This window comes from Salvelinus fontinalis, chromosome 28 (genome assembly GCF_029448725.1).
Source record: "Salvelinus fontinalis isolate EN_2023a chromosome 28, ASM2944872v1, whole genome shotgun sequence".
In the NCBI taxonomy this organism is placed as follows: domain Eukaryota; kingdom Metazoa; phylum Chordata; class Actinopteri; order Salmoniformes; family Salmonidae; genus Salvelinus; species Salvelinus fontinalis.
The window spans coordinates 21,072,615-21,097,451 of record NC_074692.1 but is presented as its reverse complement, the minus strand read 5'-3'; the positions used below and the strand labels follow the sequence as shown (position 1 = coordinate 21,097,451).

At 46.2% G+C, this 24,837-nt stretch overlaps 1 protein-coding gene across 8 annotated transcripts in view; it reads right to left on the bottom strand.

Annotated features, from left to right (window-relative positions):
* Window positions 1-8: 8 nt before the first annotated feature.
* The window catches only part of LOC129826363 (smoothelin-like), a 52,340-nt gene continuing 27,511 nt past the window's right edge, over window positions 9-24,837 (bottom strand). For 3 of the 8 annotated variants that reach the window (XM_055886998.1, XM_055887003.1, XM_055887004.1), the window contains 12 exons: window positions 22,777-23,418; window positions 20,966-21,039; window positions 9,564-9,743; window positions 9,220-9,295; window positions 8,821-8,853; window positions 7,740-7,922; window positions 7,536-7,598; window positions 7,329-7,404; window positions 7,003-7,158; window positions 6,802-6,928; window positions 6,399-6,550; window positions 9-2,770 (listed from right to left, as the gene is read on the bottom strand). In XM_055886998.1, the coding sequence (XP_055742973.1) occupies window positions 2,611-2,770; window positions 6,399-6,550; window positions 6,802-6,928; window positions 7,003-7,158; window positions 7,329-7,404; window positions 7,536-7,598; window positions 7,740-7,922; window positions 8,821-8,853; window positions 9,220-9,295; window positions 9,564-9,743; window positions 20,966-21,039; window positions 22,777-23,418 (1,922 nt within the window). In that variant the 3' untranslated portion in view covers window positions 9-2,610. Of the gene's footprint in view, window positions 2,771-2,847; window positions 4,593-6,398; window positions 6,551-6,801; window positions 6,929-7,002; window positions 7,159-7,328; window positions 7,405-7,535; window positions 7,599-7,739; window positions 7,923-8,820; window positions 8,854-9,219; window positions 9,296-9,563; window positions 9,744-20,965; window positions 21,040-22,776; window positions 23,419-24,837 lie in introns of those variants that run through there. The other 5 variants (XM_055887000.1, XM_055887001.1, XM_055886999.1 and 2 more) reach the window with 5 other exon arrangements.

Sequence of the window (24,837 nt, the reverse complement as noted above, 5' to 3'; positions counted from 1 at the left end):
AGACACACTATCTTAAATTGGTTTAATTGTTAATTCACATTCATTGTGGTGTACAGAAACATTAATTGACTGTGTCCAAGCATGTATGTACAGGATTAACTAGTTTGTGAAAACTTTCTGGTTGCGGAATATTAAACTGTCGTAACCATATTTTATCTTAACTCTGCATTGTTGGAAAAGGACCCATAAGTAAGCATTTCATTGTTAGTCGACACCGGTTTACAAAATGTAACAAAATTAGATTTAGTACATTTCTCTAGTCTCAAATTAGAGAAAGTGAATTAAATCAAAACCAGTTCTAAAACCAACCGCAGTCTTAAAATTATTGATAAAGAAACCATAAAACATTTTTAGCTAGAATTCAGAAAATGTACCTTCAGCCTTTATCATTAATAATCTCCTGTTCACCTGTCTGTCATAATCAACTGAACCGAAAGCCAGCTTTCATTGGGCCCAAGAATTTAGAGAAGGGAAGTTGGCTGGTTCCTCAAGGTTCCGGCCTTTCTAGGAAGTTTTTCCCTAGCCACCGTGCTTCTACACCCGCATTACTTTGGGTTTTAGGCTGGGTTTCTGTACAGCACTTTGACATCAGTTGATGTAAGGGCTTTATAAATACATTTGATTGGTTGGCCTCCAACAAATGTTTATTTAACCAGGCAAGACAGTTAAGAACAAATTCTTATTTTTAATGACGGCTAAACCCGGATGACGCTGGGCCAATTGTGCGCTGCCCTATGGGATTCCCAATCACGGCTGGTTGTGATACAGCCTGGAATCAAATCAGGGTCTGTAGTGACACCTCTAGAGCTGAGAAGCAGTGCCTTGCGCCAATCGAGAGCCAACAAATACTGACATTACCATAACCTATAGATGGACTCATGAAACAAAACTGTAAAGCATATGGTACGACCACCAACAGAAATGTTACCCAAGCATAATTAAAGAGCCCACAAAAAGAGCTGTGTGTTGCTGGCAGTGTGAATGCGACAACCCCATGCCAAGTTTTTTTTTAGATGCAATGTAGCGAACTGAGGCAAGGACAAGGAGGAAAGAGATGTGATCATCTACAAACACCAATGTGTGATTTTACCTGTCTGAGAGGCACTTGGAAACTACTTTTCAACACTGGTGTTTCTCCACAGACCAAAATTATGTAAATTTTCTGAGTGGTGTAAATACACAATTATAGTTTCACAACTAGTATCACAACATGGCTATTACAACCTAGTCTGGCTTCAACCTCAGTGGGTCTGTAGATTGATATCGGTTTTGCGCAGCATAGGGCTGCATCACCTTCAGTTGGTCGGCAGAACCCGGAAGCATACGGTTTTCAGGGGAAAAGCAGAGGCATAGCCTGAACCAGATGCTTCTGGTTTCTGCAGAACCTGCTCAGGCGTTTCTTTACACCTGCTACGTTAGGGCTGCATAGACGGGATCCACCAATTTCATAATGCCAGCTACTGAATAACATCGGGCGGCAGCTAGCCTAGTGGTTCGAGTAAGGATGGGCAACTCCATTCCTTGGGAGCCTGATTGGTTTCACACTTTTGCTTCAGCAAACACACCTGACTCCAATAATCAACTAATCATGATCTTCATTTTAGAATGCAGTTAGTTTAATGAGCTGTGTTTGATAGGGGTGGAGAAAAAGTGACACCACTCCGGCCCCTGAGAACTAGAGTTTCCCATCCCTGGGTTAGAGTGTTGCGCTTGTAACCGAAAGGTCGCTAGTTCAAATCCTCGAGCCAACAAGGTGAAGAATCTGTCTGTGCCTTTGAGCAAGGCATTTAATCCTAATTGGTCTAGTGTCCAGACCCTGGTTGTGATCCCACTTTCTCGAGGATGTCTCAGGGAGAGTTGTGATATGCAAAAGATAATCGAATTCACACATGCGTATTAATAAATACTTGTACGTGTGTGTAATAGAATAAATATAAGCACCCACCAAATAATAATTAACATCCCTCCATACAAAGCACTATTTAAAACAATTCAAATACATGTGTTTAGCAACACCTTTAACAGTACGAGAGTGGGGACGGAAGGAATATTAATGCCTCATATCATATTTGTTTTCTTCATCATCGCCAACAGCTTGAGTAACATCTTTCAATTGTCACAGAAAACAAAAACATTTAGGCATTAATGTGGGTGAGGGAATACAGTAAAATTCCTATTTTTCTCATGTACATTTCATGTAGGGTTTTGCTGGTGGTTTATCTTCAGACTTCCAAACCACGTATAGAACTGCCTTATGACTGATAGGCTGTACAACTAAATATCAGTATAAAATAAAAATATCAATTAAAGCTTAAAGATTCTCTATTAAACTTTGGAATTCTCTTTCTGGAAGATGGGAAGGTTCGCACAGCCTAAACAAATGCGTCCAGAGGAAGGGAATTTATCTGTCTGACATGCCACCACCATCAACAAAGATAATCATAAGACAGATGCCAACACCTACACAAACACACCCCCCACCACGTTGGCCATCAGAGATGTGCAAATCAGTAACACCCCTCACTCAGAGTCGGGGCTGCTGTCTTTTGGGACATGGGTGGTGCTCAGGAGGAGAGGAGGGGTGCGATGGGGGAAGATACAGTGAGCAGATCAGAGGTTGGTGCCCTGGAGTTTGGCGAGTTTCATCTCGTGCCTGCGCAGGTGATTGACCAGTGACTGCACATAGGTGAACACACACTTGGAGTCAGGCTTCCTCCCCATGATCATCATGTCCTCTACCTCCAACAGGGGCATACAGTTGGCACATTCCCTAGGGGACGGAGACATATGGTGAGACAGAGAAAGGGAAAGAGGGAGCAGTGGGGAGATGGAGAAAGAGATGAACAGAGTGATGGTAAGGATAAAATATGTTCTCTCCACAAACACTGCTCTCATAACAGCTTTTTTATCCACCCAAACTAACCAGATACGAGGGAGCCCCTCTAAAAAGCATTAGTTTCAAAAAAGCATTCTAGGCATACATTTAGGAGATGTACAGAGATCATTCCAAACATATTTTGGCATTAGCTAAACGAAATAAACTATGTGCAATGCATGCATATAACCACAGGGTGGCACACTTTAAAAACTACTCATCACTGACAGTACTGCAGCTGACTGACTTAAAATAGTGCGAGCTGCCCAGCTGGGAGAGCAGGGGAGAGAGACCTCTGGGAAACAGATGCAAGGTGGGAGACCGAGTGAGCACAACTACTAGAACAGCAGATGGTAACCTAGCCCCTCAAAGAGACAAATGTCAACACTGTAAAACTCTAAGTTTCCCCTTTAATGTTTTAGATTCTGAAGAGCTAAATTCAGCGATGGCTGTTATAAACTGACCAGGCTTTAAGTAGAAAAACAATTCTGAAGTCACTAAATGAGAGGAGATGATACACATGTTTCACACACCACAGGTCTGACATTTCTTTTTCCTCTCCACTTTGTTTCCAATCTCTGTTTCCACTCCAGTGTTGTGGCAGCTCCTTTTAAAGTGTGGATCTGCAGATGGGGAGTGCTGATGGCTGGCCCTCTGCCTGGCTGGAGCCTGGCTCTGAGTGCAGTCACACACTCACAGTCCATGTTTGGGCCTCGGGACCCCAGCACCAGGCTCACAGGGTGTAGAAAACTGCACTCTAACCTATACCTTGACACACTCCAACACTTCATATGACTTCCTGTAGGTTAATGATCATGTTTATATTAATGGATAACTCATTGTTCTCCTCATAATATGAATAACCAGTGGAATTTCCGGTGGAACTGTTGTTGATCCTGCCATTCACCGCCCCACTCCACAACATTAACTCCTATACCCACAGTCACACACTGGGAAAATCTCAATTGGGTTTGCTCAATTCCTCGCATCCTGTCCTCTATCCTCTCCTGTTGAAAAAGGTCAAAAGGTAATCGAGAATAGGAGTCAAGGAGAAGAAACCAATGTGCTTGTATAAAATGACTCCGACTAGCTCGTCATCAGGAAGATTAAGTTTACAGCAGAGGAATTGCAAAATACATGTATAAAATGGTAAAAATAAATGTTTATAGATAAAAACGATATGCTACTTATGCTTGTAAATGTATGCATGCTTTTCTCCTCTGAGCAAACGGCTGATTCAAGGGGATGAGGTAGATTTCAAAACTCTTCTGTGCAGGAAACACTTCGGTACCCTCCGCCGGAGGATGCAATTTAGGAGCTAATTAAACTCCTCCCTTCACCTATTAACAAATTTAAACTCTCCTACATATGGCGACTACTTATCGGTTTCCGGGTGATGGCCGAGAGGAGGACGGAGGAGTCGAGTAAAGGATGGACTTTTCCCCAATTGAGAATCTCCCACTCACACCAATCTCCCACCCCATAAACCCCCAGCACCAGCGTGAGGTTCCTCCGTGGGCCTGTTCCCTCTCTCACCATGAGTGCATTTGGGGTCCTAGGGGTGTGACTCTAGGAGGAGTTTTTGGTTTTAACCAGGCCCTTGGTCACCAGGCCCCTGTAGAACTCCTGCAGGTACGTGTACACACACTTCCAATCCGGCTCACGCATCCGCACCATGTCCTCCACGTCCAACAGCTCGGGACAATCAGCCTGCTTCCTGCACCCGCACCCCGGAGAGGGAGCAGGGGGAGAAAGGGGTGAGAAGAGGGAGGAAGAGAGAGAGACAGAAAAGGTGCAGAAAATATATAGCGAGAAGGTACAGATATAAATCAACAGACAGAAGGAAAGAAGGAGGATGAGAGAGAGAAAAGCAGTGAGCAGCCAAACAAGAGGAATACCCAGGGTGTGGAGAGGGAGAGAGAGAAAAGACAAAAACAAACCATAACATTACATTGTCTGTGTTGACAGACATATCCATGAGTTGACGTGCTTCATGAAAAACGTGACACATATGGGCGCGTACACACGCAGACACAAAATGGAAAATGAAGCGTCAGGCGACGTTTTGTTTGTTTGTTCTGTGCACTGAGACAAAAGACTTGGACATGGGGGTATAGGGACATCAACCATAGAACATTGGCTTTGTTTTGTTCAGTACAAAAACAAGAGACAAGGAAAAAACAACAAGAATTCTACAATCACAAAGACATGGACCACAGGGTGAACCTAGAAGAGAAACACACTGGTGGTGAGTGTGTGTTGGAGGGGTGTGTGAGAGGGGTCAGGTTGAGGCACACTGGCAGGTTGTGGGGGAGGAGGGGGTGAGGTTGGTGCCCAGGGAAAGGAGTGACAGTGCAGCAGAGTGACAAAGAGGGGGTTGTGGGGGTAGCTGGGAGGAACACGTGTTTGACACATCTGGTGGTTACGTCATCATGGTCGTAACAGGTGAACTCAGCAGACACTGGTGGGTGATAGGGCAAAGGTTGACAGTACATGACCTCATCAAAAGACAAGGTGACAGAGATAGAGTGAGGAAGAGGAGATGGAGAGATTAAAGGAGAGGGGTCTGGGAGGCAGTCAGTCGAGTGCTCTTCCTGTACTGTAGTAACCTGGTGGTTGTTGGGAAGGGGTCAGTCTCAGGAGTTTCCTGGTTTAGTTCAGGGTTGGTGGATGGAGGGTCACGTCACACAGCGCTTACTGAGGAGAGCATCTCTGAGAGGAGAGAGTGGATGGAGAGTGGAGGTTTAGAGGTACAGGACATAGTAGTAGTAGATCCAGAAGCTGACTTGATTGACCTGAGAGAGAGAGGAAGGATACAACTGAGCAGTGGGCCCAGGCCCATCACAACCCTCTCACTGTAGGCCCTTTGACACACAGTGAGTTGAGTAAAACAGGTGAATCTGATGCATCCAAAAGGCTGAATTCTGTGGACGCACATTCTCTTCCTCCCTCAGGCAGACAGTCTTACTACTGTACGTGGATGGGTAGTTAGGTGGTAGCAAGGCTAAGAAAGGGTGGTGAGAACCCAGAGGTCCTGTACTGCTGAGCCTGAGGAATCCATAGACTGGCAGCTCAGTGTTGATCTTACAGAGGTCAAACAAACATACCCAAGAGGGATCAAATCTGTTCCGAGAAAGAGGAGTGTGTTGGTTTTGGGCAAAGGCGAGGGAAGTAGCTTGTCTTTGGGTTCTCAAGATGTTTGACTGATTTTGAGTTCAAATGGGTGGGCAAAGAGTTGGTTAGACAGCTACAGTGGATCTACTTCCCCAAAAACAGAGCCTTGGGGTGGTCAGACGATTGATGGTCTTGGGGACGGAGGAAGTTTAGAAGATGGTGCACTCAGATCCTGGTCCATTCTGCTGTAAATGGCCACGGGGCAACGCAAAGAGTGAAGCTTCCATTTACCCCAGGTCTGAAGTTCTGATTAAATGTTATACTCCAAGACATGACATTCAGTACATCTATGAGCGTATGCATGACGTACACTTTACAAGTGTAAGTATTTGTGTATGTGTGTACTCACTCTGCAGTGCTGAAGGCCACCTCAAAGTTGTGTCTGCGGTTGGCAGGGCTGAGAGAGGAGTAGTCAAAGGCCTCTGGGAAGAAGTTATGTACGAGGGCACAGAACGCCATGCCATCACTCCAACTGGACGAGAAGTTCTGGATGTCCACATTCTGCAGGGGGTAAGAGAGGGGGAGAGAAATTATTCAATCACAAAGCATGAGCCAATGGTCACCCAACAGACTTCAGAGTATGTGAGAGAACACAGCATTGCTGACAGAGAACACATGGCAGAATGTTTTGCATGCAGTAGAGGGGTTAAATAAAATACCTAACCCTCATTCCAGGATGAACTAAAGTGTGAATGCCTCAGATTTTAGAGTAGACTGGACACTCAGGACGGTGCCATTGTGGGTTGGCTCACCTGGTATGAGCGGGTCTTGGCGCGGCACCAGTCCAGGAGCATCTGTTTGATGGAGTTGGCATTGGGCACCACGCAGCTAGCCGAGCGCTGGACTGTGTTCACCTTGGCAACTGCTTTATTTCCTGGCCTGAAGGGGGATTGGTTTATGCTAGTATTGACGTTTTCTCCTTCTTTACTATTCTTAGTTATTTATATCCTTACCCTCCGCTCTCCGTGTCCAGTTTCTCGATCATGGCTTTGCGGGACTGTGCGGCAGACATCTTGGGCAGAGTCTGGGCTCTCATCAGCTCCTTGCGCTTCTCTGCCTGCCGGCGCTCCGCAGCACGGGACGCCGAGTCGTCCTCGCGGTCAAACACACTGATGGATGGAAGAAGGGAGGAAGAGAGAGAAGGGAAGAGAGAGAATGGGTAAATTACCGTTCAACACAATGTCAGTTAATCCTATAGGGGTTGCTGAGAAGGAGGGTTAAGACACAGAATTCAATAGAACACAGTATTATATTGTATCGCTATGGGTTCAGTGCTCACCTGCCCACTTTCCTGGTGGAGCTGCTGCTGGAGGTAGAGGAGGAGCAGCTGTAGGACTTGGACTGAACTATCCCCACTAGAAAACACAGGGAGGTGGTTGTGAGACCACACAACACCATATATGGATAAAAACAGTGATAGTAGTCAAATGATGACGATGATGAAAATGCTGATTTAAATTAGTAGGAGGCAGATGTGCTGACTCACCGTCTGTTTTCTTCGCATAACTGGCCTCCATGATGGTGCTGTGAGCTGTCCTGCTGCCATCACCTAGACACACAAACATAGAAACACATTTGAAGTATTTCATCTGACTTGGGAAGACCATGCACGGTTAAATACGAGATATTGTAGTGCCTAAAATATGTCAGCCATGTTGTCAGCCTAATACATGGTGTATGATTGGCTTACCAGACTTGGCAAAGCGGTTTGTCTTGGTGACTTGGCTGAGGGTGGAGCCATCAGCTGACATCTCCACCTTCCTCATCACCACCTCCCCAGCTCCTCCTCCTCCCATACGACCCTTCTGAGTATGCTCCGCTCTCTGCTGCCGAAGCTCCGCAAGACGAAACTCCCGCTCCTTTTCTCTCTGGTCTGAGATAGAGGATGGGAGGGAGAACGTCAGTGGAAAAAGAGGGAGCGGAAGGCACTCAAGATGACAGCCTCTCTGCTACAAAGCTAGAGGTACATTTCAACATTCTTTCAAAAGTACCATCAAAAGCCTATGAACACAGACAGCCACCCAGAGGTGAAAGCCAAACACAACCAACCCCAGGCTGTGCTGTGGTGGAGCACATGCTGGACAAACATATCAAAGTGCAAACAAAGACTCTGAACATCACGTCAGACCGCTGAGGCACTGGCATAGAAAGGCTACTAAACGCTGTCCAACACACTGATACCATAACACCAGTACTGACCCGATGCCTCGGGGGTTCTAGCAGTCTTAACTGTCCATTTACCTTCCTAAGCACCAGACCCACCAAATAACTCATTATCACTGAACTATATTCCTCAGTTCTCTCATTTACGGGCTAGGGTTAAGGGCAATACAGGGATGAACTGGCTGGTTAGCTACTGAGCCCAAGGAACATTCTCTGACACAGAGTTCTAAGTCCTTTCTGGAGTATCAAAGAACAGTCAGCAGCACTATGCACCCAGCCAGCCGTTATGTGGAACAACATGAGGTGTGTTTGCCCTGTGGCAGTGACATCATGGCAAACATCATGACTCATGCGTTTTAACAGATGTATAAGCATATCCCTCATTGTCCACCATACAGGCTCCTCATGGCCTTGGTTTCTGCTGGTCAGTTCATGATCAATGTGTATCACTGAGAAAACTCAATAATGAGCTTCAAGCACAATAACAGCACTTGTAGGACAGTATTGTTGACAATGAGGGGATACAACCAAGTGGGACATTGACAAATGACAAAAACAGATGCATACTGTATTAATATAATCAACACAAACACACAGGACGTTCCTACTTATTTCCTCTTGAGTACATCCCAGTTCGGCCTCTGAGAGCAGGATACGAGAATGTGAAAATAAGAGCAGAAAATAAGAGGATGGAAATAGCGAAAGACGAGGCAGGTACATAATGCAGACTAGATTTGATGAAGGTCATCTACCAGCAGAGACCCAGCAGTTAAAATAATGATAAGGGGAAGACAACGATGGAGAAAAGACAAGACGGCAAAAAATATGCAGAAATAACAAAGAAATGGATAAGGTAGAATGAAAAAAAGCAGTGAATGAAGAAATGAGGTTGAGGCATAGAGTGGTCAAGTAAGTAGAGAGCGAGAGATTGAGAAAGAGCAAGGTGCTAGAAGTTGCAGAGGGGGAATGGACAGGAGGTTGGTTAGTCTGGCTGTGGTCTCACTCACCTCTCTTCCTCTTACGCAGATCTCTCATGGCCTGTCGGATCATCTTCCTCTCCTCAAAGTCCTTGGACTCATCCAGCTGTGGGAAAGAACAGGACAGACGGAAGGAATGAGAGGGGTTGGTCTTCGGACAAACTGTCACATAGCTCCAAATATACACATACAGCACACTCATACAGTGTAGTGCACGCACACACACACAGAAATGTAAGGGTATGACCATAACAAATGTACATTTTCCCAGCAGACCAGATTTAACCCCTCACTAATACACATAAACACCAGATTCCAACAAATCTGGGGATTTGAGGACTAAGTGCGTGTGTGATATGAGGAGGGGAAAGTACCATTTTATCCAGGAGCTCCTCATCGTCGATGGCGGCCAGCTGTTCTGCGGTCAGTTTTCTGGAGCACTCTTCGAATTTGTCCCGAGGTGGCGCAGAGAAGCCGTTGGGTACAGCAGCCGGGGGCTGACAGCAGGCCACCTGCACTGAGGGCTCCACCGCCAACACTGGCTCTGAGGCCATCTATGAGGGAATTGTTAATTATTTTCAGGTTATATAGCTTTTAAATCAGAATTGTCATCCATTTTAGAGTGAAAACCATGGCCATCTTTTAATCCTCATTTAAGGGTCAATGTCAGTGGCAGCACAGATAAACACATACAAAAGCCCATTAGCGTTGGAGGTCAATCATACTCAAACAATTCCCCAGCTGGTGAGAAACCATAGGACCAGGACACACCAAGCCAGGGGACAGACAAAAAAGGGAGGCTTCCAATCCATCAATCCCTACAGCTGTGTTTACAGAAAAGACAGAGGCTTGCTGACATTTAGGATGGAATGAGCACCGGAGGATTTCAAAAAAACTTCCTGGAATCTTCGGTGGTGGGAGGGGGAACATGTACACTTTCACACCCTCATGCCTCCCCAGGCCCTCCAGCTCCTCCCCAGGCCCTCCAGCTCCTCCCCAGGCCCTCCAGCTCCTCCCCAGGCCCTCCAGCTCTTCAGTCTTTGTCACAGAGAGTGAGGATTAGTATACAGCAGGGGCACGATATCCTGCCGAAAAGTTAGCTCACCCATCACTGACCCCTTCTGACTAACACCCTCTCAGTCGGTCTAAACAGTACGAGGCTTCCATGAACAGAGGGCTCATGTCATGTCACAGGGGTAAAGCACTACTTTGGCTATGGGCCCAGAGAGCTGCATTAATGTAAATTGTGTAGGATAGACGCCAGCTCCATTCTCCCACAGGATACAGGACTATACACACTACAGCACTGTAAAAGCACAATCACATTGTCCAGAAGCAGATACAGCACTGACTGGGTGCGCTGAGAGATGTAGGGTTTTTGTGTGCCTCCACTGCGGACGGGCGAAGAAAGGAGATGAGTCATGGACATAAACACAGCATAGTCTTCCATTAAGATACCACTGTCTGTCTTTTTAACAGTGTATTTTAAGGGCCATACAGCCTATAGACATCTTGAATAGATTTCCATATGGTGCCACATGCCTTCTGCAGACTACAGAGACTGGGCTCATCTGCCTCTAGACTGCTGCTTTTGTTGTAACAGAGTCTGTGGGGTTTTGCTAAGCTTAGCGTGCTAAAATAACTATAAACTAGAAGGATTTTGCATTAATTCAAGTTTAAGCTACTGACTCATGTAGGCCTGATATTTGTCTTTGTTCTCAGGTGTAACAGTTCTCATAGCCTAACCATGAGGCCACAGCCTGAAATATGTGTGTGTATGCAACAATGTACAAGGCCTAAGATATGAACAATAATGTGTGTGTGTGTGTGTGTGTGTGGCAAGAAGGGCTCTGTTCTGTGTGACCGAAACTGTGCTAATCTTAGAGAGGCACAGGAGGGGTGTAGAGGGAGGGGGGTGAATCAGGAGACTGCTGACTGTGGTGTACAATAGACAATAACAGATAAACTATACACACGAAGTACATCTGTGAGGTTGAGTTATGCACTATAACCCAATACTATAACACATGTGATTGAATATTAGCAACTGTTGGCCTGGGAGCCTGGGTGTCTGTGTGTGTGTGCTGGAAGTAACAGTTCACCTCAGATAAGTGTGCTGGGAAGCTGTGGTTAGCCTTGAGCGAGAACAGTGGGCTTCGTATACAGGTGCAAATAGCTCAGACAATGTTGCAGAGCTGTCTGACCTCAGTCTCTGGGGTGAGGGAGCGTAATCTACACAGCAACAGCGCCGGGACACCAAAATGCGCTACGGGGCTGGACTAGCTTAAGCGCCAACACCAGCGATAGGCCAGTAAGTTTAAACCATGCTGTGCCTCTACTCTAACAGGCCTGTTCAGAAACAGGAACTAACTCTGTTGAAGTATAAAAGGGAAAGGGAGTGGGGTGTTGGTCAGTTCTCTGTCTTATCCTGCGTGATGATACATTGAACCCGTATATACAAAAATTGCATTTGCCATTTATTACTTAGTTAATAAAAAATACATAGCATACAATTGGTGACTCATTGTCATACTTATCCTTATACCGGATTGAATTGACGCAACCCTAACAAGTCCAGGTCCAGATTTAGCCCCAGACTGCTGGCAATAGACTGTCCCCATCAGCTCACCCCCTTGCTCTTCTCAGAGAGTCTAGCCAAGGAGAGGGTGCCCACCCAGTGTGATCCAGGGTGGCCTCTGGTTCTGGAGGTCTGGACTGAGACTCAGGGGTCTGACCCATGGGACAGGTCCTAGTGAGACCGCGGCCACTTGACCGCAGTGGAATGTTATTGGACATGGCCCTGCCAAACAAACACGGCCTCACTGGAAGAGAGTGAAAGAGAGTGTGGCCATGGTGGGGTTAAGGGTGAGGGAGAGGACAGATTCACTTTAAATGGTTATATAATTCATTGGTGAGTAGGGTAACAGTTAATAGTGACCTAGGGAGAAATATTTTATTTTTCTCTCTAGGAGTTCCAACATGAGAATGGACCTCATATTCAGAGTGGCTGGTGTGCCTAACACTATGCTAGTGTGTAAAAGTGTCTGTAGACCCATAGGACTAGGTTATGTAAGCACTGGGGAAACAGAACTGCATATATGATGAATAATTAAACGCTGGGAAAAAAGATGTGTATTCAGTTTTCTTTAATGAGCATGAGAGTGTCTGTATAGACCTACAGAACTAGGTTATGTAAGCTGGTGAGACAGAAGTGTACCTATATAGTACCTTGTTGTGGAGAGTAGGGGTCGGGTAAGGTTAGCCTCCATGCACCCAACTCATCCATCTGTGACATGGCTGAACTCAAAGAGAACAGCTTTCCTGGGCCTGGAAAGTCTGATGGACAGGACCAGCTGGACTGGCAGCATTACTGGGCCTAAGAACCCGGTCCAGCTGAATAACTAGAGGTAATACAGAATAAATACCCTTCAATATCCCTTAAAATGTCCTCAACACAGACACTCTTAACCAAAACAGCAGAGAGGTCGGCAGGTTTCAGAGCCTATCAGTGTTAGCTGTGTTTATGACCATTAGAAGGTACAGTTGAAGTCAGGAGTTTACATACACCTTAGCCAAATACATTTAAACTCAGTTTCACAATTCCTGATATTTATTCCTAGTAAAAATTCCCTGTTTTAGGTCAGTTAGGATCACCACTTTATTTTAAGAATGTGAAATGTCAGAATAATAGTAGAGAGAATGATTTATTTCTTTCATCACATTCCCAGTGAGTCAGAAGTTTACACACACTCAATTAGTATTTGGTAGCATTGCCTATAAATTGTTTAACTTGGGTCAAACGTTTCGGGTAGCCTTCCACAAGCTTCCCACAATAAGTTGAGTGAATTTGGCCCATTCCTCCTGACTGAGCTGGTGTAACTGAGTCAGGTTTGTAGGCCTCCTTGCTCGCACACGCCTTTTCAGTTCTGCCCACACATTTATGGGCTAGAGGTCAGGGCTTTGTGATGGCCACTCTAATACCTTGACTTTATTGTCCTTAAGCTATTTTACCACAACTTTGGAAGCATGCCTGGGGTCATTGTCCATTTGCGACCAAGCTTTAACTTCCTGACTGATGTCTTGAGATGTTGCTTCAATATATCCACATCATTTTCCAACCTCATGATGCAATCTATTTTGTGAAGTGCACCAGTTCCTCCTGCAGCAAATCACCCCCACAACATGATGCTGCCACCCCTGTGCTTCACGGTTGGGATGATGTTTTCGGCTTGCAAGCCTCCCCCTTTTTCCTCCAAACATAACGATGGTCATTATGGCCAAACAGTACTATTTTTGTTTCATCAGACCAGAGGACATTTCTCCAAAAAGTACAATCTTTGTCCCCATGTGCAGTTGCAAACTGTAGTCTGTTTTTTTATGTCGGTTTTGGAGCAGTGGCTTCTTCCTTGCTGAACGGCCTTTCAAGTTATGTCGATATAGGACTCGTTTTACTGTGGATATAGATACTTTTGTACCAGTTTCCTCCAGCATCTTCACACGGTCCTTTGCTGTTGTTCTGGGATTGATTTGCACATTTCGCACCAAAGTACGTTCATCTCTAGGAGACAGAACGCATCTCCTTCCTGAGCGGTATGATGGCTGCGTGGTCCCATGGTGTTTATCCTTGCGTACTATTGTTTGTACAGATGAACGTGGTACCTTCAGGCGTTTGGAAATTGCTCCCAAGGATGAACCAGACTTGTGGAGGTCTACAATATTTTTCTGAGGTCTTGGCTGATTTCCCATGATGTCAAGCATAGGCACTGATTTTGAAGGTAGGCCTTGAAATACATCCACAGGTACACCTCCAATTGACTCAAATGATGTCAATTAGCCTATCAGAAGCTTCTAAAGCCATGACATCATTTTGTGGAATTTTCCAAGCTGTTTAAAGGCACAGTCAACTTAGTATATGTAAACTTCTGACCCACTGGAATTGTGATAGTGAATTATAAGAGAAATAATCTGTGTGTAAACAATTGTTGGAAAAATTACTTGTGTCATGCGCAAAGTAGATGTCCTAACCGACTTGCCAAAACTATAGTTTGTTAACAAGAAATTTGTGAAGTGGTTGAAAAACGAGTTTTAATGACTCTAACCTAAGTGTATGTGAACTTACGACTTCAACTGTAAGTAACAGAGGGCAGAAAGAGAACCTCTAAGTTCACAGCTCCTTGGCTGGCTTTCCCTTTACCCCAGTCAAAACAGAGCTGACCTTCTTGACCTGGACTACAGCAGGCTACAGGGTTCAAGATCACTCTGACTGCCTCTCAAAGATTGAGGAGCACGTCAGGCCCAATCTACTAGTGCCCTAATCACAAAGGGTCTGGATCAGAGGGAGCCTGATGGTGTGACATTGGTGTTCCACAACTGAGATGTAAATCAGAGAGCACACCCTGGCTGTGAACCATCAGAGAGGGGTTTTGTTCAGCATCTGACCAAGAGCACTGTGAAGTGTGAACTCTGAGCCACATATCCCGTAATGACGAGTAGAGGTGAGGAGTTTCTAATAGATTGAAGTGTAGTCCAAGTCCAACAATGTTTGGGACTTCTTTTTGAGGAGAGTGCCAAAGAAACTTAGGGAGCCCAGTGTTTCGGCAGTAGACCAGAGGCTATCATCATGACCAGGCTGTTACTCAGAAGATTAAATGACAGCAAACAGGATACTTCCTCCCAGCACAGGAAGTGTGTCCCTTGACACATTTCCCTGACAGAACACAGACAAACAGGAACACATGCACAAACAAATACTCTGCCAGGTACTCTGCCACATGCACAAACCCCATCATCTACACAATGGGATAAAAGCACAGTGACAAACGCAGGTGTCACACTGAGACAACGAGAGAGGAGCTGGCACGAAAGAGTGAGAAAAAAGGTCATGCATTGTGGATGATGTGGGATGATAAAATAACCTGCTGGAATTGTCCTCATGATGGATGGTGGAAAAAGACAGGAGGAAAGAAGCAGGGACGACAGAAAAGCATGAAGATAAAGCTTGTTAGTTTCAGGTAAATACACCTCCAACACAATGATACCCCCATGATAACCAACACTGAGACGTCAGTGTTAATGGCTGGTTACAATGTTCTCTAATATGCAGAGTTAAGCTGTCAAGAAGAGCAATAGTACAGCCAAAAAAAACATAAACAAACCTAGACTGATCAGATGTTCATTAGTACCAGTAAGACATGGGAAAATGTGTCATTCAAGACTTCAGATCATATGAAAAAACCTAGGCGTCAAAGAGGGAAGAGAGCGTCAGTAAAGAGTAAAAGGCTGGAAATGATGCCGATAAATATGATGGCGGGAGGGGGTCCATACAGCCAGAGAGAGAGAGGCGTACCATGCTGTTGCTGCGTGAGATGCCTCCTAGTCCTATCAGACAGGAGGTGGAGGAAGAGCGACGTGTGGCAAAGGTGGGGGACAGGGACAGCCTCAGGTTCCCAGTCTAGCCCATCAGGCATTTTAGGGATGAGGGGTGTGCTGGGTGGAAGTTGGAGGTCATTCGGTGTGGGCTCCGCGACAAAGGCTGTGTAAGTTGGGGGTTCAGGCAGCCCCATGGCCTGACACAGAGCTTCCACCTGGCGGGCCAGCCTCTCCTGCTGGATAGGCAGCCTCAGGTTCTCCTCCTGCAGAGCTGCGGAGAGAGGAGCCACGCGTTCCGCAGCCTCCTGTGGCCGCCCCCCTCACCCTCCTCCTCAGCTTGCTCTTGGGCTAGCAGGTCCCCGATCACCTCCTCCAGATCAGACTGCGCACATAGGCTGTCTGGGCTGCCCACCAGAGAGCCTCTGAGGCCGACAGAAAGTCCACGTTCACACCAGGCATGGTGTGTAAATGCTCTCAATATCACCAGTCACACTGACAGTCTGATACTGTTACAATGAGATGCAAAACCTTCACTGTCAACTCAGCGCTAGGAACCAAGTACTGGAATCGGGCTCTAAAATCGGGCGCTGGGTGTTGAGATTTTGAGTATGTATCCCCTGGGAGAAGAGGACAGTAGGCTCTCTCTCATTCAGCCTGTTTATAAAAACCCTCCAAAACAACTCTCGTTCTTTATACCCCTCACCAATCTCCACTCTTCAGGGACCTGGTCCCAGACAGCCAATGAGCATGCACGGAATACAGTTTCTAAGGCAGCAGAGGCCCCCACCCCCTTTTTTCCCCCTCAGGTGCCATAGACGTGTCTATTTATCACTGGGCCCATCTATTATTCCACTAAGCCAGTCGGGGCCTGTGGGGGCCAGAGGAGGAATACTGGTGGCACCAATTCAGAAACGCTCCCTCCCTCAACTTTTATTTAGAGCCTTTGTCCTTTACACCTTGATTGGCAGGCGACTGGGGCTTTGGATGGGGCTCTGGGCATGGCCGACTGGGAGGGCTCAGCTAGCCTCTCAGGCTTGACATCATGAGTCAGTTGAGCTGCATGGGTCAGGTCATAGGACAGGCCACCAAGGGTAAGTAGAACCAAAGAAGCACACAGAGCCATGAGAGAGAGACCGAGGGTGGTGAATGCGTTGGGCTATAGAAAACCGGAACCTGGTTCTGGCTGACCGTGGCTGTACGGAAGGCTCTTGCAAAAGGCCAGCTGCTTTCTGCAGTGTGCTTGCTTTGGAACTTGCTGATAGAATATCACAGTGATCGGACCAGCTGCTGTTACTTGTGCATGCTTCAAGTGCTTTGTCTGTCACGTTGAATGCTTTGAGAGAGCTGAATAGTCTGTGTCTTCATGAGAATGTGTGAGTCCAGTATGTGTTTGTTTGTGTACGTGTATCGAATGCTTATACCAATTCCACAATATTACAGTACTGTAGGTGTGCATGAATCAAATCATTTTAATAGCTCAAACTACAGTATATCAGGTGAACAATGTTAGCGCAACACAACTATGCCCTCTGCATTAAAAGCTGTTCTTTACCCCTGGTACACACGCCTAAATGGTGCTTGACTAAGTAATAAAGCTACAACTGAATGAGATATAATTCAAATAGCTACTCAATTAAACTCTGTTCACTGAAAACAAGGAATCGTAACTCAATCAAACATTTAAAGAAAGCTGTTTTATTCATTTAACATGGTGGTTTATTCACTGCATGACCCTGGAGTGTTGTTGTCCTGGGATTTAAAAGGAGAGTAGAGCAGCCTCCAGGAACAGGGAGCCGGACAGAGAAACTGTGGCAAGGCATGCCAGGAGAAGTGGGTCTCCGTCAGGGACATCCCCCTAGTCTGGCACACACAGAGCGGCATCTGAACACTGTGACAAGGTTTGTGTGTGTGTGCATGCTTGTTAAAAATAAAAAATAATTTATGTATTTATGCCAAAAGGCACGCCTGTGTGAATCAGATGGACAATAATTCTGTGTGTCTCAGAGACGAGAAAATGTCTTTGGCCGTTTTGACCCCGCTCCAGTTATTTACGAGTGTCTAAAAGTCAGCAGCTTTATCCAGAACGCACCAATCAAGGTTGGCTGGGACTTCACCCTGGCAACCTCCATGGGAAGAACAGCAAAATGGGATAAATGCTCTTAGAGCACAGCTTTAAATCACATGGCCATAAAACTCCAGGGATAAAACAGTAACACACTGCTTCTGACTTTCATGGCTCCACAGATCAGGATCATCTCCAAAATAGGCAGATTTACCCCCCCCCCCCCCCACCTTCTCCTTTCCTCTACAAAGTTCATACAAATGGGGCACATGTGTGCTGGTTGGGGGTAACCTATCTTCAGAGAGTATGTTCAGGCTGTGCTGTCAATAGGGAGATTAGTGGACTATTTGACTGATGGGGCAGGACTGACAGTTAATCATTCACTGTGGGACCATGGCCAAAAACCCAGTACAGTGTTGCCAGAGTGACCCAAGGCTCTGCTGTGATCTCCATGCTCGCGGGAAAGCTACTTACTGCCTGTCTGTCATCGCCACAGAGACAGAGAGATGGCATTATTTATAACCGAGGGCACGGTGGCAGCAGACAGCCTGGACGTGTGGGTGGCAGCAACTCTTTACAACACTCCCTCTTTTTCACTTTCACTTAGCCTCAGTCTGTTTCACCTTTGCCTTTCTGTACTCTCTCTTTCAATATTCTGTTCTCTCTCTCACTGTCTCCCCTACTTACCCATCTGTCGATCTTACTTACCCTCCATTTCTATCCTTAATGCTTCCTCTTTTAATGTCCTTCTACTTACCATCACTAATTTACCTCTCCCTCACATGCTTCTTGCTCGCTTTCTTCAGAGTTTATGTGTTTTTATTACTCTGCCCATTGTAAGAATCTATGCTACCCTATCTGCATTATCCCAGTCTCAAAGCTTATCTGACCTAAAGTAAGCTGTCATTAAGTAACTGGTTGTGTATAGGGGTGAAAATGGTAATAAGGTTTGAAGACAGACCACCAGAGAGGCGCAGAGGACCACCCACACAGATCACATAGTCTGTAGGCTCATTTACCAAACACCAATAAAGACCAACTAATCCAAAACAACCCTCTTGTCACAAATCTCTGATTGCAGGACATCCATAATAGGACTGTTCCATCAGAGTGTATACATCAGACAACCCTACAATCCTATAGAGGAAAGAGGACTGTGAATGAGGATCACTGTCAATTCCTGTTGATGGTGGCACTGGAAGCCAATCCATCATCCTGGTAACGTCGTTGTAACGCACCCTTGAACTTCCATGGGCCTGAGAGATTGTGTGGACAGGTGGTGGGGTCTGGGCCCTGCTTGATGCTAACCCAGAGTGAAAACAGCGACTGCCAGCATCTCCCACAATCGCATTAGTAGAGCAATTTCCACGATTGCCTAATAACCAGAATAAGCCTGACGGCAGCTCCCAGGGGGCTGTAAGGATAACTCAGGGACCCTGCTCACTTTCAGAACCCAGGGAAAGAGTGGAGGCCCAGCGGTGGCTCTCCCATCCTCACAGTAATCATGGAAGACATGAAACCTCATGCGAAAGTCAGTACCAGTGTTCTTTCTGCTTGCTTGTTCAGCCACGTTTGCGTCTGCATTACCTACACGCTAATATGCTAATGCAACATGCCAATGCAAGCAGAACGTACAGCGTGTTACACTTTTGCTGCATGTGTCAAGTTCAAAGGCTTAACCCCTACCCTGACAGCGCTGTATTACAATCGCATTAGTAGCATAATAACAATTTAGGGCTTAAGTAACGGTAACTGATACACCATGCTGGTGACTTGGGCTGAAAGAAAAGAGTACCCAGTGTGTCTACACAAAAATGAACACTGGCCTTGTGATCTTATTCACAAACAGTGTGGATTACAGCAGTACACATTCTAAACCTCAGCACATGGTTTAAAATACCTGTAAACAATCAAAAGTGGATGTACCGGTATGCAGTGGTTCTATCCATGACAATCAAGAGGCACCAAAACTCACTACTGATATTTGGAAAAGTTTAAATGAAATCGTAAAACATCACAGACATATTATACTCTATTCACTCTCCACCGTAGTTACCTACTTGTCCTGACGACACTTAGATCAGTCAAGTATACACCTCATCTTCTGCAGAATGAATGTATGCCGTCTTGCCTCTTCCTCGGTCAGACTGGCTCAGTCTGTCTGCGTGTAAGAGCCACCAATCTGTGTCTATCTGTCTGGATGTGTGTGACTACAGGGTTTACTGATGGAGACAGTTTCTGTGCAAAATCTTTAACCCCCCCCCAAGCCCAGCCAGCGTCCTCCCAGCACGGCCCTGATAAACCAGTCAGTGCCCTGATCCCCTAATCAGATTACTGCCCCGCCCTTCATGGGGGGTGGAATACAGGACGATTAATGAGTGAGTAAACTTGACTACACTTCTCCCTTACCCTCCATTCACTGCCTTTCATTCAATCGCCACAGAGCTTTTTCCTTCATGGAAGGAAGGGAAAGTAGGCAGACTGATGACAGAGTCTCACCCTCACAGAGGTCAGGGCACTGCAGGGCCTGGGTGGTCTATTCCCTCTGCTTACCACCTCAACTAACCCATCTGACTGGAGACATCAGCACCAATCATCAACGAAACTGATGACTCTCCACCAATCACAGTGCCTGAACCCTGGTTGATGGTAAAGGGGCTCAGTTATTTTTTTACAGTATGAGAAAAGATGAAGAATCTGTGTCCTTGTCTAGTTGAGTGGCTAGGGATGAGACAGAAAGAGAATGAAGAGTGCCCAGTGCACATCCCTCCCTCCCTCTCGCTGTATGTTTATCATACAAGGACAGATGTGACACCTTGTTAATTTTTTTATTTAACTAGGCAAGTCAGTTAAGAACAAATTCTTATTTACAATGACGGCCTATCCCGGCCAAACCCATACGACACCCTATGGAACTCCCAATCATGGCAGTGACGCCTCTAGCACTGAGATGCAGTGCCTTAGACTGCTGCGCCCTTGGGAGCCTCTCTCCCTGACCTCTCAGCGAGGGTGAGTGTGTCCTCAGGGTGCCTACTCTCCCCTCCTTCCATTAAGGAAAAAGCTCTTGAGGTGATTGAGTGAAAGGGAGTGTACACTTTTATAAAATCTCTCTATCGGCATCTGAGGCACTTGCTTTTAGGGGCCTTTGGGTTGGTGTTCAATTCAATAAAATTAAGCTGCAATTGAAACTTCAAGGCAAGTGGTAAACCATGACTGTTCAACTTACAGTCCAACATTGATAGCTGCTATAGGCATGACATGCAGAACTCTTGTTTGACAGGTTATGTTATGGTCATCACACTTGGTCTATCTGCCACGTCAGGAGGAGTGGAGTGTTACAGTTACCTTGAAAGATGATCCGGAGGTAAGGCTGGAGGAGGACATCTTGAAGGGGGTCGCTCTTAGGCCCAGAGTCAACTCTGCCAGGGAGAGAGAGGGAGACATACAGGAAGAGACTTACATGGAGCTGAAATGTCAAAAGCTCTATAAAAACACTGTCATTTAAAAACAATGTCACAGCACACCACCAGTGTGTATCCATAAATATTTACAACAGACTTAAGGCCCCTAAACCTTTCTTTTGGTATATTGGACATGATGATGTTCCCATGTCCCTGAGTGTGTTGAGGGGGCCATCACTCACTGACATGAGTAGCCATGGTGATGGCAGGTCTCATATCTAACCAGTGAGTCACACTATGGACAAAGCAGCCGCTAATATAAACACTCATGTTCTATCCCTCTCTGTATGGATACACATATTTTCATGTGACCAGTGCACTAACACCCCACCCACACAGTAAGCTGGAGGCCATCATAAGACAGCATCTGTCAGTTTAATCGCAGCTATAAAACAGAAGTGCCTGTTTGATCCGTTCCAGTGTTCTGTACTGCACACTCAGCCAGGACTGTTGTTCAGAGCTGCTGGGAGAACTAGTCATTATCCTAGCCTATCTTCAGTCAGTCAGGGAGCTTCCAAAAAAGGACCCCAAAGCCATTAGAGCAAATTAGGCTTAAAAGCAACAATGCCGGCCTCTTGAAGATGCCAAGTGGAGCTGTCGGAGGATCTGGGAGGAGGGGAGGGGTAATCAGAGGCTGTAGTAGTCCTGTACAGGCACGGCCTTATTTAAACTGTTTGGGTTGGAGGTCCTGGTGGCTGGAAAGTGCTTGAGAACAAGACTGGCTTTTTGGACAGATCTCCACAGCAGGCTGCTTCTGAGATGCACCAAGACACTAACATACACATGCAGAAACACATACAGTATTGACAGACACAATCAAGTATGTGTCCTGGAAATGCAGTTTTAATGCCTGTTTTTCTACTTTTACGTTGACAACGTTTTTCTGGATACAACGGTACAGTGTGAGTGTTTGAATGGCATTTACAGTGGTACAGAAACCATAGTCTGTTGTGGACATCGCCAACTCTGCAGGATGCCACAGAGAGACCACAGCGCATTGTAATGTCGAACATACGGTAGCTAGCTACACTCTATAACTGCCCATTGTTGTGTGTCCCTATTCCCATACCACTCTCCCACCCCCTTCCACACAGTGTGCCTGTCCATCACAGACACAATGCTGCTCCATATCCACAGCAGACCCCTGCTCCCACACACGCTCCCTGACCCTGGCCTGTCCTCAGCCTGGGGTACAGCCCTGCTGCTGACTGCTCCCTGCCCCTGTGGTGTCTCTGGTCTCCCATGGCAACAGGGATTCCAGTGGGGTCTGAAGGCTGATATTAGCATGTAGAGGTGGAGCTGGGACAGAGCAGGATACATATCTACACTGTCTGCCTCCAGTCCACACACAGGCACAGTGCATCTGATCTGCTGCAGTACACTGGGCTGGAGAGATGGAAAATATCCCTCTATGTTCCACTGGTAATGTTCAGATTCAGGGGGAAATTCAAGGGGGTTTATATAATTTCAAATATCAACTTCTGTTTTTGAATTTAACGCATATCCATATCCATCAAAATCTGTGGTCTGTAAAGATAAAGAATCTGGAACCAGAAGTCTTATCTAGCATATCCATCACCAAGTACACAGCTCAAAGAAATGCCACAGTAAACCACCTAGCACATCATGTCTCTAATGTGCCCAGACGGTAGTGAGTGATGTTTGGGAGGGAGGAGTGTTATGTAGTGCTCCTACCTGCTCTCTGTCCTATGGGGTTGGTGGTGATGCGTGGGGCCAGGTTGCCTCTAGAGGATGAAGAGGTGGTGGTGGTGGTGGTGGTGCGCCCATCTTTGATCTCGATAGTTAGGAAGGTCTTCATGTCGGGGTCTGCCGCTCCCTTGCTGTCCCGCTGTGCAGATGCTCTCCCTGGGGTCTTGTCTTCCTTTGAGCCGCCCGAGGAGTGCCGCAGCTTTTCAGCCGCCTGCTTTGCCCCGCCTAAAGCGTTCAAGGATTGAGCAGCACTTTGCAGAGGTTTGGTGGCCACGCCCCCTGGATGAACTGTGCCCTGGCATTGGACATGGTTCTTTGAGGAGGAGGCGGATGAAGAGTAGGATGTAGAGCCTACATGGGTTCTCCCGGGCCTGTCTGTAGGGGTGGTGATGGATACTACTGTGGTCACTGCTGTCTGCTTGGCTGGCCCTGCTACTGGCCCCTCACTCAGCTGGGTGGCTCTGCCTAGGACTCGGGCACTGGGGGCTGTCGCGTTCCTCAGAGACTGAGAGCCCCTCTTCAGGACCGGGACACTGGGACTGGGCTCCGTGAACTTAAGCATACGGTCCCGCACAGAGTTAGCCCGGCCGAACGGGGCCAAGACAACTGGCTCTTTCTTCTCAGGAACTGCAAAACAGACAGAAAGCATGAGTGGAAATTATTTACACACAGTAGCAAAGAACAGACAGTCAAATAATACAAACTCAGTAGTTAATTACCCAGCTCGCCTGGTACAGCTGACACACAAAGACTGGAAACATTTCAAAGTCTTCAGCAGGGCAATATGCCTAAAAGTCCTCAAACTCAAAGCAGCACTCTTACTGACTGTCTCATGCTAAAGCACTCTGCAAATCCCTTGACTTGATTTCCCTTCTCTCGCTCTCCCCCCTCCCTTTTTCCAGCCCCCCTCCTTTTCTTCAATCCCCCTTGCCCGCCCTCATTCTCCCTCATCTTCAGTGCGTCAGCTTAGGCCATTAGCTGACAGATTTGCTCCATTTCTAGGTTGCCTGAGTGTTTCTGGATTCATGCTCCTTTCTGTACAGCAGAGCGATGGTCTGATTTCCTCACATATAGGGAAAGGCTCCACACTCATTTAGAAAAGTATTTCCCTCCCTCTTAATAATCACGATTTAGTGTTTTTGAGAATAACAAGCTTTCAGGAGTCTGGGGCCACAGAGAGGAGAATATAAAGGGCCTTCTTATAGCTTACCATTCAGTCCTCTAGCGGTGCGCCCTCACCCCTTCCCCTGTATGACTGGCCCTATACGGTCATGCTGGCCCTACAATGCTCCTCTGGATGGAAGCCATTAAACTGATAGGAGTTAGGTAACAAGTCATCTTGATGATATTAGAGGAACAGCTATAACTCAGCAGTGCTAAGGGACTCAGTTCATTGATCCTCTGGTGAGATGTCTGTTATCAACACTGATGGTGGAGTTTCACAGTAGAGCACCAGTAATGAGCCACAAATCCACCCTGGCTCCCACTTAATGTCAGGCGATTACATGTACACTACCGTTCAAAAGTTTGGGGTCACTTAGAAATGTTTTTGTTTTGAAAGAAAAATGTGCTTTTGTCCATTAAAATAACATCAAATTGATCAGAAATACAGTGTAGACATTGTTAATGTTGTTAATGACTATTGTAGCTGAATACGGCAGATTTTTTTATGAAATATCTACATAGGCATACAGAGGCCCATTATCAGCAACCATCACTCCTGTGTTCCAATGGCACTTTGTGTTAGCTAAACCAAGTTTATCATTTTAAAAGGCTAATTGATCACTAGAAAACCCTTTTGCAATTATGTTAGCACAGATGAAAACTGTGGTTCTGATTAAAGAAGCAATAAAACTAGCCATCTTTAGACTAGTTGAGTATCTGGAGCATCAGCATTTGGAGGTTCGATTACAGGCTTCCTCTGTCCAGTGTCTGTGGTCTTTTGCCCATCTCAATCTTTTCTTTTTATTGGCCAGTCTGAGATATAGCTTTTTCTTTGCAAATCTGCCTAGAAGGCCTGCATTCCAGAGTCTCCTCTTCACTGTT